The 15,024-nt window shown below is 42.7% G+C and overlaps 1 protein-coding gene across 2 annotated transcripts in view; it reads left to right on the forward strand.

Annotated features, from left to right (window-relative positions):
* prickle3 (prickle homolog 3) overlaps positions 1 to 14,332 on the forward strand; it is a 50,874-nt gene extending 36,542 nt beyond the window's left edge. For both annotated transcript variants that reach the window (XM_036988513.1, XM_036988514.1), the window contains 9 exons: positions 6,133 to 6,316; positions 7,013 to 7,126; positions 7,375 to 7,512; positions 7,720 to 7,923; positions 10,275 to 10,461; positions 11,161 to 11,499; positions 11,746 to 12,054; positions 12,334 to 12,699; positions 12,773 to 14,332. In XM_036988513.1, coding sequence (XP_036844408.1) covers positions 6,133 to 6,316; positions 7,013 to 7,126; positions 7,375 to 7,512; positions 7,720 to 7,923; positions 10,275 to 10,461; positions 11,161 to 11,499; positions 11,746 to 12,054; positions 12,334 to 12,699; positions 12,773 to 13,254 — 2,323 coding nt within the window. In that variant the 3' untranslated portion in view covers positions 13,255 to 14,332. The remainder of the gene's footprint in view (positions 1 to 6,132; positions 6,317 to 7,012; positions 7,127 to 7,374; positions 7,513 to 7,719; positions 7,924 to 10,274; positions 10,462 to 11,160; positions 11,500 to 11,745; positions 12,055 to 12,333; positions 12,700 to 12,772) is intronic.
* The last annotated feature ends 692 nt before the right edge of the window (positions 14,333 to 15,024 follow it).

The following is a 15,024-nucleotide window of genomic DNA, read 5'->3' on the forward strand; positions in this document are numbered from 1 at the left end:
GTATGGTTCTCAATCAGAGGCAGGTGTCATTAGTTGTCTCTGATTGAGAATCATACTTAGGTAGCCTGGGTTTCACTGTGTGTTTGTGGGTGATTGTTCCTGTCTTTGTGTTTGCACCAGATAGGGCTGTTTTTGTTCTCACGTTTCTTGTTTTCGTTAGTTTTGTTCATGTATAGTGTCTTCATTAAAATACGATGAACAACCACCACGCTGCGTTTTGGTCCGCCTCTACTACACAACAAGAGAACCGTTACACCCTTAGTCTTCCCACTCTTTCACTCAAACCCAGCCCTTTTCTTTTGTGTATATATCTGAACATATCGGAACATATCTGTTCCGCCCGCTAGGGATGTTTTCCTTTATGACGTAATTTGTAATCAAGTTATGATTTTAATTATGTGTATGTGTAATTCTGTGTGATTAGTTAGGTATTTAGTAAATAAATAATTAAACCCAATTTTGTATTGCTGATTCAACTTGTTAGCCAGGGTTCGTGCAGATAACTAAGAATTTACAACTTTCAGATGAGACTGAATTAAGATGCCGATTAATATTGACTGCTATTAATGTAAAATATTACTAGGTCTTTAAGAGTTTATTCGGAAGATAACAGCTCTATAAATATTATTTAGTGGTTCCCGACTCTCTAGTTAATTACATTTACATGATTAGCTCAATCAGGTAATATTAATTACGGAGAAATTATTTTATAGAATAGCATGTCATGTCACTTAATCCGGCATAGACAAAGACACAACAACAGTAAGAGGAAGTTTCTTTTTTCTTTTTTTACAATGCATGAAGCAAAAGGTACACCCATCATCAATACCTTTTAGTCAAAAATAAACAATCATCAGTTTTCTAACTGAAAATGTATAATTAATTTTGTAAAACTAACAGTGAAATATGACTCACTCATGCTCTGGCTTCAAAACAGAAGTCCAAACATACAATGTACAGTAGCTGGGTGGTAAGAAACGGAAGAAGAAAAACACTGTCCAATCAAAACTGTCTAACCTATGAGTGTACAAAACATTAAGACAAAACACCGTCCTAATATTGAGTTGCACCCTCCATACTCCAATACTTCCCACAGTTGTGTTAAATTGGCTGGGTGTCCCTTAAGTGGTAGGCCATTCTTGATACACACAGGAAACTGTTGAACTTGAAAAACCTAGCAGTGTTGCAGTTCTTGACACAGATCGGTGCATCTGGCATCAACTACCATACCCTGTTCAAAGGCATTTAAATATTTTGTCTTGCCCCATTCACCTTCTGAATGACACACATACACAATCCATGTCTCAAGGCTTAAAACTCCTTCTTTAACTCATCTCCTCCCCTTCATCTACACTGATTGAAGTGGATTTAACAGGTGTTGTGTCTTTACTATCATTATATTGAAGGGAAGCTAGAAACCATTATACACAGGCAGTTAGAAAAGCCAAGGCTAGCTTTTTCAAGCAGAAATTTGCTTCCTGCAACACTAACTCAAAAAAGTTCTGGGACACTGTAAAGTCCATGGAGAATAAGAACACCTCCTCCCAGCTGCCCACTGCACTGAAGATAGGAAACACTGTCACCACTGATAAATCCACCATAATTGAGAATTTCAATAAGCACCTTTCTACGGCTGGCCATGCTTTCCACCTGGCTACTCCTACCCCGGTCAACAGCACTGCAACCCCCACAACAACTCGCCCAAGCCTTCCCCATTTCTCCTTCTCCCAAATCTGCTCAGCTGATGTTCTGAATGAGCTGCAACATCTGGACCCCTACAAATCAGCCGGGCTAGACAATCTGGACCCTTTCTTTCTAAAATTATCTGCCAAAATTGTTGCCACCCCTATTACTAGCCTGTTCAACCTCTCTTTCTGAGATTCCCAAAGATTGGAAAGCAGCTGCGGTCATCCCCCTCTTCAAACGGGGTGACACTCTTGACCCAAACTGCTACAGACCTATATCTATCCTACCATGCCTTTCTAAGGTCTTCGAAAGCCAAGTCAACAAACAGATTACCGACAATTTCGAATCTCACCATACCTTCTCTGCTATGCAATCTGGTTTCAGAGCTGGTCATGGGTGCACCTCAGCCACGCTCAAGGTCCTAAATGATATCTTAACCGCCATCGATAAGAAACATTACTGTGCAGCCGTATTCATTGATCTGGCCAAGGCTTTCGACTCTGTCAATCACCACATCCTCATCGGCAGACTCGACAGCCTTGGTTTCTCAAATGATTGCCTCGCCTGGTTCACCAACTACTTCTCTGATAGAGTTCAGTGTGTCAAATCGGAGGGTCTGCTGTCCGGACCTCTGGCAGTCTCTATGGGGGTGCCACAGGGTTCAATTCTTGGACCGACTCTCTTCTCTGTATACATCAATGAGGTCGCTCTTGCTGCTGGTGAGTCTCTGATCCACCTCTACGCAGACAACACCATTCTGTATACTTCTGGCCCTTCTTTGGACACTGTGTTAACAACCCTCCAGGCAAGCTTCAATGCCATACAACTCTCCTTCCGTGGCCTCCAATTGCTCTTAAATACAAGTAAAACTAAATGCATGCTCTTCAACCGATCGCTACCTGTACCTACCCGCCTGTCCAACATTACTACTCTGGACGGCTCTGACTTAGAATACGTGGACAACTACAAATACTTAGGTGTCTGGTTAGACTGTAAACTCTCCCTCCAGATCCATATCAAACATCTCCAATCCAAAGTTAAATCTACAATTGGCTTCCTATTTCGCAACAAAGCATCCTTCACTCATGCTGCCAAACATACCCTTGTAAAACTGACCATCCTACCAATCCTAGACTTTGGCGATGTCATTTACAAAATAGCCTCCAATACCCTACTCAACAAAGTGGATGCAGTCTATCACAGTGCAATCCGTTTTGTCACCAAAGCCCCATATACTACCCACCATTGCGACCTGTACGCTCTCGTTGGCTGGCCCTCGCTTCATACTCGTCGCCAAACCCACTGGCTCCATGTCATCTACAAGACCCTGCTAGGTAAAGTCCCCCCTTATCTCAGCTCGCTGGTCACCATTGCATCTCCCACCTGTAGCACACGCTCCAGCAGGTATATCTCTCTAGTCACCCCCAAAACCAATTATTTCTTTGGCCGCCTCTCCTTCCAGTTCTCTGTTGCCAATGACTGGAACGAACTACAAAAATCTCTGAAACTGGAAACACTTATCTCCCTCACTAGCTTTAAGCACCAGCTGTCAGAGCAGCTCACAGATTACTGCACCTGTACATAGCCCACCTATAATTTAGCCCAAACAACTACCTCTTTCCCTACTGTATTTAATTAATTAATTTATTTAGCTCCTTTGCACCCCATTATTTTTATTTCTACTTTGCACATTCTCCCATTGCAAATCTACCATTCCAGTGTTTTACTTGCTATATTGTATTTACTTTGCCACCATGGCCTTTTTGCCTTTACCTCCCTTATCTCACCTCATTTGCTCACATCGTATATAGACTTGTTTATACTGTATTATTGACTGTATGTTTGTTTTACTCCATGTGTAACTCTGTGTCGTTGTATGTGTCGAACTGCTTTGCTTTATCTTGGCCAGGTTGCAATTGTAAATGAGAACTTGTTCTCAACTTGCCTACCTGGTTAAATAAAGGTGAAATAAAAAATAAAATAAAAAAATATTGAAGACTTATAGTTTTTATCAAAGATTCTCTGTAATTAGTATTACGTGATTAGACTGATTTAATCATGTAACCGTAATTAACTAGGAAGTCGGGGCACCAAGAAAAATATTCAAAAAAAAATAACTTTTCAGATATTTTATCTGATCAATTAGTCTTCGAATTAATGAATTATTTACTTTACCTCACGTTAGTCTCATTCCAAACACCATAAATTGTATTCACTATGAGTCATCCATACATCAATTGTCTTAAATAATTTATTTATTACTAACTAAGTAATTCACAGAAATGCATAAACAAACAAACCAACAAGGTAAATGTGGTTACAAGAAATTATAGGAGAATGTGCCCTAGTGGGCTAAACCGGCATCGCGGCTTGTTAGACAAAAGGGGAAGTGGGGGTCGACCAAGAAGTCACTACAGAGTGATAATTCTAACAATTGAAATGCTAATCCTTTACACATGAACGCTCACTCATTCGGGAACAATTGCAATCAATATATATGTTTATGCTCAGTGTGTTGTCTTGATCGCTCGTGAAAACTTTCTTTCTGTTGGAGAGTTTCGTCCTCTCTCTCTGTCTTGGTTAGAGGGGATAGTTCAGAGTGACATGCATTCATTTGTTATAGAATGGATGTTTCGGCGGTTGTCGTTCTTTGCGTTCAATGATACCGAATTCCTAGCTGCAGACTAGTAATTAATATCAAAGACTTGTTCTTATTCTGTCGGTATCGATAGTCTAAGAGTTTAACCATGTGGTATGGTTAAAAGATTCAGCAATGGTCTACAACCTTTGTCCACTCCTGATGGAGAAAAACATGGTCTGGTGATAATTTCTCAAAGTTGGGTTTTATTCAGAATGGCAAATGTCTGACCCTAACTGGGCTCAGGGGTGGTCCTCTGATTTTTTTTTTTTTTTTTTTTTTTACCTTTATTTTACTAGGCAAGTCAGTTAAGAACAAATTCTTATTTTCAACGACGGCCTAGGAACAGTGGGTTAACTGCCTGTTCAGGGGCAGAACGACAGATTTTGTACCTTGTCAGCTCGGGGATTTGAACTTGCAACCTTTCGGTTACTAGTCCAATGCTCTAACCACTAGGCTACCCTGCCGCCAAATCCAATTCCCTTTTTGACTTTTCCTTCATTAAACAGTCCAAAATCACATTGTAAAATTGTTTAAACAGCATCATACTCACTCATTCATCTTATACAACAATTAGATGTAAACCTCATATCTGCGGCTATTATATAAACAGTGTTATGGTAATGTGGCCACACCATCTCCCATGAGCTTCCACAAGTTGTAACAAACGGACCAGTTCGTAGCTGGATTCTTCACCGATCAGTTATACTTTCTCCGGAACATGACATTTGTTCGTACCTCAAGTTCTGTGAGGTGGAAGGAATTCCTTTGTTCTCTATGAAAATGTACTCTCTCTATACTGTGTGTCCATGAGGAGATCCTCAGGAATTTACGACGTCTCCCTGGCCACAGCAGCCTAGTTGAAGGAGGAAATGGGGAGGCAGGGAGAGGGGGATGGGGCTCGCCACACCCAGAGAGGCAACTTCATGACACAGGTGACATCAATAAGGGATCATAGTTTTCACCTGGATTCCCTGGTCAGTCTATGACATGGAAACAGCAGGTGTTCTTAAAGTTTTTTTTACACTCACACCCACTACTTTCCTTTCGACACACACATTTGCCCATAGTCCTATCGCCATATTGGGATGGAGATACTGCCTTTTCAGCAACGATGGGAATCTTAATGTGCAGGGCAAAGATGAGGCTTACCGCTATGTCTACCATAGGTGACAAGGTGTTAAACATGTCTGTTCAATGGGCTGGGGTCTCCTTCAGCAGGTATTCAGAGAATGGTCAGCTTCCCCATCAGGTGTGTGTGTGTGTGTGTGTGTGTGTGTGTGTGTGTGTGTGTGTGTGTGTGTGTGTGTGTGTGTGTGTGTGTGTGTGTGTGTGTGTGTGTGTGTGTGTTTCCAACCGTGTCACTGTTAGACTGAATGAGTGTGTGTCAGTTTGCAGTTTTACTCCATGCTTGTTTTAACCTCTGATTGTTTAGTGTATATTTGACTGTATCGGAGTTGGTGACATGCCTCTCCTTGGATGAACACCTGTTTGTTGTGTTAGTAACTGTAATGTAGGGAGTCATATTGAGTCATGCTCAAGAATGTTTGTGGGCTGGCTTACTTCATGTCTCCAACGCAAATTATGTTCCTGCCATGCAATACTTGACTACAGACAGTATTGGTTTTGAGATGGCAATCAATGGTGTGTTTTTATGATTAGATTATTAGATGTGTAAAAAAAAAAAAAAAAACTTAGTCACACTTGCCAACTGTTCAGTCCCAGCCTTCTGTTTGGTGGGTGTTGCATCTGTGCAATACTCTGAGTTGCCATGTATTGAACCCAATGGCCTCTTTTTCTCTCCACAGAAAGATCTGTGTGCACTGTAAGTGTGTGCGTGAGGAGCATGCAGTGCGGGCAGTGCCGGGCCAGCTGGAGAGGATGATGATGAAGCTGGTTTCAGACTTCCAAAGACACTCCATCTCTGATGACGACTCGGGCTGTGCCTCCGAGGAGTACGCCTGGGTCCCACCTGGACTCAAGCCTGAACAGGTCAGAACCAGAGAACGCTTCACATACATACATTAATGCACACACACACAAAGACATGCACGCACTCTCACACATACATGCATACATTAACATTCAGCATATACAATGAGTGTACAAAACATGAAGAACAACTTCCTAATATTGAGTTGCACCCCCCCCCCCCCCCCCCCCCTTTTGCGTTCAGAACTGCCTCAATTCGTCGGGGCATGGACTCTACAATGTGTCGAAAGCATTCTACAGGGATGCTGGCCCATGTTGACTCCAATGCTTCCCACAGTTGTGTCAAGTTGGCTCGATGTCCTTTGGGTGGAGGGCCATTCTTGATACACATGGAAAACTGTTGAGCTTGACGAACCCAGCAGCGTTGTAGTTCTTGACACAAACTGGTGTGCCTGCCACCTACTACCATACCCCTTTCAAAGGCAATTAAATATTTTGTCTTGCCCATTCACCCACTGAATGGCAAATACACAACCCATGTCTCAATTGTCTCAAGGCTTCTTTAACCTGATTTGAAGTAGATTTAACAAGTGACATTAAGGGATCATAGTTTTCACCTGGATTCACCTGGTCAGTCTGTCATGGAAAAAGCAGGAGTCATTAATGTTTTGTACTCAGTGTATGTTTAAACTTCAACACACAAGGTCAAAAACATCCTTGGAATGTGTGTCTGAACATTATTGTTTTTTAATCCAGGTGTATCAGTATTTCAGCTGTATCCCGGAGGACAGAGTGCCCTATGCTAACAGCTCAGGAGAGAGGTACCGCATCAAACAGCTCCTCCACCAGCTACCAGCCCACGACAGTGAGGTAACGGTCACTAATACTGTAACTCTGTGTGAGGTTTTGGTTGCCCCTGGGCTGTAATATAATGGTTTTCTGCTGGGATGCTTGTCTGACTCAGCATTGTAACTGTTCACTAATACTAGACTGGAACTCTGTGTGAAATGTTGGTTTTCCTAGCTTCTGGGCTGTAATTTAGTTGGTTTGTGTTGTTCCTCACTAGACTTCTGCTTGTCTGAGTCAGCATTATAACTGTATGTATTTTGTGTTTCCAGCATCAGTACTGTAACCAACTGGATGAGGAGGAGAAGAAGGAGCTTTGTCTGTTCAGTCAGCAGAGGAAGAGGGAGAACCTGGGCAGAGGCATGGTCAGACTGTTCCCTGTCACCATGACCGGAGCCATCTGCCAACAGGTAGACACTGCTGAGGGTGGGGGATCAGGGGGAGACTAGGGTGGGACGGAAACATTGAGAGTGAGGGATTAGGGAGATGAGACAAGGAATTAGGAAATTTCTTGGTTTTTAGTGTATGTATTCTCTGTACTCCCTCAAGCACATTTGCATTTTGTTTACCTGTTTTGTCTCTCTCACTTTCTCTCTCTTTCTCTCTCTGTGTTTCAGTGTGGCAGACAGATCTATGGTGGGGACATAGCAGTGTTTGCCAGCCGAGCGGGGCACGGTAGCTGTTGGCACCCTCAGTGTTTCCAGTGTGCCTCGTGCACTGAGCTGCTGGTAGACCTCATCTACTTCTACCAGGACGGACAGATCTACTGCGGCCGGCACCACGCTGAGAGAATGAAACCACGCTGCCAGGCCTGTGATGAGGTGACTGTGTCTACAACGCAAATCTCTCCGCACTGGCTCATACACTCTGACCTGCCCTGTCCACTCCACAAATTTCTCCATACTGTTTAACCATTGTCTGTCCTTTCCACAAAGATCTCTAAACTGTGGATCCACTGTCTGTTTATACATTCTATCTGCCCTGTCCAGTTCTAACACTGACTCCTATGAGGAGATGTGTACTCATACTCTCCCAGCCCAGAGTAAGTCTTCTTTCTTTGATTTGCTTGCCTGTAGACCAGGATTGTCAAAAATAATTTTATAGTATGAAGAATAAAATTGAACAAATCTGAATAAAATATAAATATTTTCTCCAAACGATTTGAGGGATTGCGGCTATTCTGTGTTGAGCGGTTAACAAATTGTTATTACTATATACTTCATTTAGAGTTAATGTAACTTTAGTTGTTCTACAAACGTTGGGCTATATGTTTTGATTTTCAATACAATGTAAGGCTGCATGATGCGACTCTAATGATGATTCGAAAAAAGTACCTTGCTTAGTTTTTTGCGCAGGCTGTACACAACATCAAACAAACATTCACAATTTGATAAGCACTTGATAAAAGCACTTGATAATGCCTAGAATTTCACGGTGGCATCCCCTTTGTCTGGCCGTAATGCACCCTAAAATCCATGCCTTTTGTGTTGTGCCCTCTCTGAGTGGCGCGCACTCCATCACGTGATCGGGCCTTTGTCACAGGCTACAAGTGAAGACAGACGCATCGGGGACGCAACTGCGCGCGTTCTTCCGAGGTGCATATGGAAGCTGTTGGAAGAACTGTCCACATTTACTTTTTGTTAGCCAACAATGAGGCCTAATGAACAGCAAAAGCACTAGCCTAGTACAAAGGTCAACCTATTCTGTGTGAGAAATAAATATTCCAAACATAGTCTGGGACAGTTGTGGGATGCGGTAGATCCCAAGTTAATACAACCACTAGATTCAAAAAACCTTTTTTACGCAATGTGGCTGAAGCAACAGATCAGAACTTTTAGCTTAAAATGTTGATAAACTATTAGGCTATTTCTTCACATTATAGGCACAGCAATGCGCACATGGTAGTAGGCTATAAGTGCAAATGTTCCATTAGCAGAAAACACCATTATCAAAAGTGACTGCAAATGCAATTATGCATGTAATGCTTTTATTATAAAGGTGCATTATTATGGTGAAAATTTACTTCCCCAAACTTGAAACTCACGTGCTGCTTATGTAACCAGTTAGGCAATACACCCCTTGTATAGCTGATTAATGTGCTTAATTTTATGAAGTTATTTGGCCACTTTAGTTGTGATACAAACCTTATCAAACATATTGGCCTATGGGCTAGGCTACATGAGGTGGGCGACTATGATTTGAAAAAGTCGCAAAAAAAGGCATTGTTTCTTATGCTGGGCAACATCCACGAGTGATAATATATAATTCACAAGTGATAGGCTAATATTGTCACCCATCAAACTATTCTTGATTTAATCTTGTCTTTACATATATTATTTAGTATATGTGTGACATTTGTTTTGATTTAGAATGGACCATTATCATGCACCTGTATCGAAACGGGCAGCGGAGGAAAAAACATGTCATCTATGCACTTAAATAGAGTGGAGGACGCTTTTCCCTGTGGTTTCATTTCATGCCAGCCAGGCAGACTATACTTCTGTTAAAAATATAAGCAAAGGGCTTAATTTAAAAAAAGTGGAGAAATAAATATAGTAGGCCTAGCTGAGCAGAAAGCTGATCCTCCAATTTTTAATAGAGGCCATCACTCTGTTTTGTCACGCAAAACAGAGCTCACGGGCTCTCATGAAGTGTTTGATTTGATTTTTGAATACATTTGCATTGATGTCAGAATAATTAGAGGGACTATAGAGTGCTGAGAACCAGGCAGTTAGCAAGTTTGGTAGGCTACTAATGACCATCAGCAGCATCAGAGCTTGGAAAAGCATAATTACAGTGACTAAATGGTCACGTGGAATTTGACTGCCTTCATGTGGTGGTAATACGGTCACCGCAACAGCCCTAGTCATGACTGACCTTCACAACCTACTGGGCACAGACGTCAATTCAACATCTATTCCATGTTGGTTTCAACGTAATTTCCTTTCGAATGACGTAGAAACAATGAAGATTCAACCAGTGTGTTCCCAGTGGGAAGTCCTTAGAGGACACATTGGCCCTGTCACACGGACACCCTGGGAAAACCTGTTTGCCAGAGGAATGACAATGTCGTTCAACAACCAGAAATATTCAAGAGTTAAGTATTTTCTAGAAAATATGATTTGTTGACCCACATTCTTTCTTCTTCACTCCGTCTCTCCCTGAAATGCAGATCATTCTAGCAGATGAGTGTACGGAGGCAGAGGGCCGACACTGGCACATGAAGCACTTCTGTTGTTTTGAGTGTGAGGCAGCGTTGGGAGGGCAGCGGTACATCATGAGAGAGAGCCGGCCGTACTGCTGCTCCTGCTATGAGTCCTTCTATGCAGAGTACTGTGACACCTGTGGGGAACACATAGGTACTGCAGTTACACAGGTCCATGTTTCCACAAAGGGAAGCATACACTGAGTATACAAAACATTAAGAACACCTGCTCTTTTCATGACAGACTGACCAGCTGAATCCAGTTGAAAGTTATGATCCCTTATTGATGTCACTTGTTAAATCCACTTCAATCAGTGTAGATGAAGGGGAAGAGTCAGTTTAAAGAAGGATTTTTAAGCCTTGAGACAATTGAGACATGGATTGTGTATGTGTGTCATTGAGGATGAATGGGCGAGACAAAATTGAGGCTGTTCGGAAGGCAAAAGGTGGTGTGGGGGGTGAAACTCAATATTAAGAATGTTTGGTACACTCAGTGTTTACACACATAGAGATGTAGGATCTTAATATGAGCCAGTTTACTACAGCAGGGAAAAACATGTTGTGGATTATACATTTTGTAGGGGTTGATACATATTTTTTTGTCTGACATTTTAAAAAGGAAATGACAACCTTTAGAAGCCTTTTTAAACCTTGCTAACTTGCAGTGTATTCATTTCCTGCTGTGCAGGAAACTTTATGCAACAACAGGATGATCAAATTTAAGATATGCCATCTGTACACATAAAAAAACAATATACACGTGTGCACAGACAGAAACATATGCTCACTCACACAGAGAAGTATACACACTCGCATAGAGACAACTTTCTTACAGCCTCTCTTTGTCTTCCAGGTATAGACCAGGGTCAGATGACCTATGAGGGCCAGCACTGGCATGCAGCCGAGTCGTGTTTCTGCTGTGCCCGCTGTCGGCTCCCCCTGCTGGGGCGGCCGTTCCTCCCGCGTGGGGGCCTTATCTTCTGCTCCAGGCCCTGCTCCCTGGGAGAGGACCCAGATAACTCAGACTCGTGTGACTCAGCCCTCCAGAGCCGGCCTCCGCAGCACAGGCACTGTGAGACTGCAGAGAAGATCCAACAGTCGCAGCGCTGCTCCCCACAGCAACCACCAGAGGGAGCCAACATCCCTGTTGTCCCAGGAAAAGACTGTGTTCATGCTGCACAGGAAAATGAAGGTAGCGGCATACTGCAGATGGCATTTACATGTTATGTAGGTCATGCCTGAGCCTTGTAATACTCATAGCCTGCAGGGAATGAAATTGAAATGAAGTAATAATTTGAATAATTTAGCAGGTTATTTTATCCATAGCAACATTGATCAAATTATCAAAACAATACCATTTAGAAATGGTCAAAAGATTACATAGCCTTTTCTATTCAAGCAAGGTGTGTTTTATCTTCATTTCATCTCTGTTTCCCAGGTGTTCACATCTCTACTGATGTTCCAAATGGAGTCTCCCCACCACCCAACGGTCATCGTAACCTCAGAAGGTCCTACTCTCCTCTTCCCCACTGTCGCTTAGCCAATGGCTGGGCACCATCTTGGCCTATCGACCAATCTCTCAACAGTTTGCACACTGGAGACTGTGGCAAGCATCCAGGCAGTAGTCTGGAGTTTTTAGGAGAGCCCAACGGCTACGCTGGACACCCCCTCACCAGTTTCAGTAGAGGAACTTCTACTGCAAAGGACTGTGGGAACTGGGTGGAGAAGAGTAGTCAAGTTACGAAAGGTATTACACATTGGTGAATTGTTCTACAAAGTGCTACTTCAAGGCAATTACATGCATAATAAATGTGGGTCTTGAGCTACAGTATTTTGTTCAGAATGAAACAGTTAACTGTAGAGCTCTGTTAGATACAATTGGCCATAAGCAAGAGTTGGGATAGTATTCTATAAATCCGTTTCCAAATCTTGCTCATCTCCTGTTATTGTGTGTTGATTGAACAGTAATTGAATCCTTTGCCTTTTTATAGATTGAGGTCTTTTATTTATCTCTCCTTCTTTCCAGTGTTTCCTCCCCCGAAGAATTCCTCCTTACCTGCATCACTAAACCACCCCAGTCCTGCTGACCCCCCGCCCCTCCCAGCCCCTCTACCCACCAAGTCTCGTGATTTGATGGCCAAGCCAAATCTGCACCAACCAGAACCAAGCCCCCCTGACCATAGTCCCCAATCATTTCGCAGTGGGACAGTCAGAGTCAGCTTCCGAGAGCCAATCAGCTGCAGCTACTCTGTGAATGAGGAGGAGGAGGAGGAAGAAGATGAGGAGAGAGGAGAAAAGGAAGAAGAACAGGTGGAATGGGAGGAAGAGGATGGAGGTTTTGGGCGCAGATTACATATGGAGAAGGGCATTCCACCTCAAATGGACCTACTGGGTAAGACCACTTTTCTTTTCTTTTTTCTCTTTTCATCACAACTGCCAACTGTCTTTTTTTTGTGTCCCCTCAGATGGTTCATACCAACATCGTAGTTTACGGCGGGGGTGGAATCGAGGCCGTGTGGCCTCTGACTCCGTTCTCCACCTAGGCACAGAGACACGCTTCCGTCACTCTCTGCCTGATCGGCCCCGTCTGGACGCTCTAGAATGGAGAGGACAGCGGGAGAGTGCTTCCCTCTCTTCCCCAGGCACCACAGAGCCCCTGTCACTCACCCTCCAGCCAGCCCAGTACAACAAACATGAGGACTCCTGCTCAACCTGCTCCTCCTCCTCAGAATCAGAGGAAGAGGGTTACTTCTTGGGGCAGCCCATCCCCTTGCCCCCCCAGCTAACCCGAAGGCCCCCGTCCGTGGATGGAGAGAGGGAGGGAGAGAGGGATGGAGAGAGGAAAGGAGTGAAGAACAGGGGTTTGAGGAACAGCCTGAGAAGGAAGAAGAGGAGGGCAAATAGCCTTGGCGCAAAGGACAAAGACACGAACTGTGCAATCTCCTAACTTTGACCCTCACAGACCCAGTGAAAGTTATTCTTATTCAACAAGCAGGCCAATGTTCAATATCACAAAAATGTATCTGTAATATGTTGCAATTCCTTTGGGATACTTTGAACACAATACTCCTATGCAGCAGACCTATTCAAAGATGGAGTAAACTACTGTACTATGACTATCACATATTAGTGTTCAGAATATGATTTAAAATATTTTTTATGCGTTTTATATTTGTATTTTGTTTCGGGCACGTTTTTGCACAGTAAAATGAAACTTGCATCCATTTGGTAAGTCTGTATGCTTCTGTAAGGAAACATCACTGTGGGCCTGTAGTGCGTTAGAACAAGCAAAGGATTTACTCCGAAAAGGCAGGAAATTCACTTTGCATGATATTACTCAAGTGAATTTGTGGAGAGAGAACTCTCATTCCAGTATAAACATGTAAGCATTTATTGTGGTAAGTTATTCTTACTGACCTTACAGTAAGGATTTGAGGATTCCTTCTCAGTCTACCTTTCTTTGTAGTTAAACATTTTAAATTTAACCAGGCAAGTCGGTTAAGAACAAATTCTTATTTACAATGATGGCCTACCCTGGCGACACTGGGCCAATTGTGAGCCGCCCTATGGGACTCCCAATCACGGCTGGATGTGGTACAGCTTGGATTTGAACCAGGGACTGTAGTGACGCCTCCTGCACTGAGATGTAGTGCCTTAGACCACTGCGCCACTCGGGAGCCTAAGAACTGAGTCTTCATGGGCATTTGGCCCTCTCTCACAGCTTCCACACAGAGAGTTCTTCAGCAAAGAATGTGGTGACAGTTCTCAACCACATTCTTCCACCAAGCCAATCCGATATAAACTAAGATTAACTTTTTTCAAATGTTTTTGTAGCCTGCTGGTTTTGTCTTTGGTGTTATATGCATTGTTATACAGTTATGAATCACCAAATAGTTGGTTAAATACCCTGGGAGAGCGGTGAGATTCAAAGGCTATCTGTACACAATAACCTGGGCTGTGAATGGTGTGTATGTTCATGTGTGTCTGCGTAAAGTAAACTTTGTTTACATTTTGACGTAAAGCACCCCTATGTAAGTGTATGATATGTTCAAAAGAGGAAATAGTGCAACATGTACAGTACCAGTCAAAAGTTTGGACACACCTACTCATTCCATGGTTTATTTGTACTATTTCCTACATTGTAGAATAATAGTGAAGACATCAAAAATATGAAATAACACATATGGAATCATGTAGTAACCAAAAAAGAGTTAAACAAATCCAAATATATTTTATATTGGAGATTCTTCAAAGTAGCCACCCTTTGCCTTGATGAAAGCTTTGCACACTTTTGGCATTATCCCAACCAGCTTCATGAGGCAGTCACCTGGAATGCATTTCAATTAACAGGTGTGCCTTGTTAAAAGTATATTTGTGGAATTTCTTTCCTTCTTAATGCATTTGAGCCAATCAGTAGTGTTGTGACAAGGTAGGGGTGGTATAAAGAAGATAGCCCTATTTGGTAAAATACCAAGTCCATATTATGGCAAGAACAGCTCAAATAAGCAAAGAGAAATGACAGTCTCATTACTTTAAGACATGAAGGTCAGTCAATCCGAAAAACTTCAAGAACTTTGAAAGCTTATTCATGTGCAGTTGCAAAAACCATCCAGCGCTATGATGAAACAGTCTCTCATGAGGACCACCACAGGAATGGAAGACCCAGATTTACCTCTGCTGCAGAGGATAAGTTCATTAGAGTTAACATGGAGGAGGA

Source organism: Oncorhynchus mykiss, chromosome 9 (genome assembly GCF_013265735.2).
Source record: "Oncorhynchus mykiss isolate Arlee chromosome 9, USDA_OmykA_1.1, whole genome shotgun sequence".
Lineage (NCBI taxonomy): Eukaryota > Metazoa > Chordata > Actinopteri > Salmoniformes > Salmonidae > Oncorhynchus > Oncorhynchus mykiss.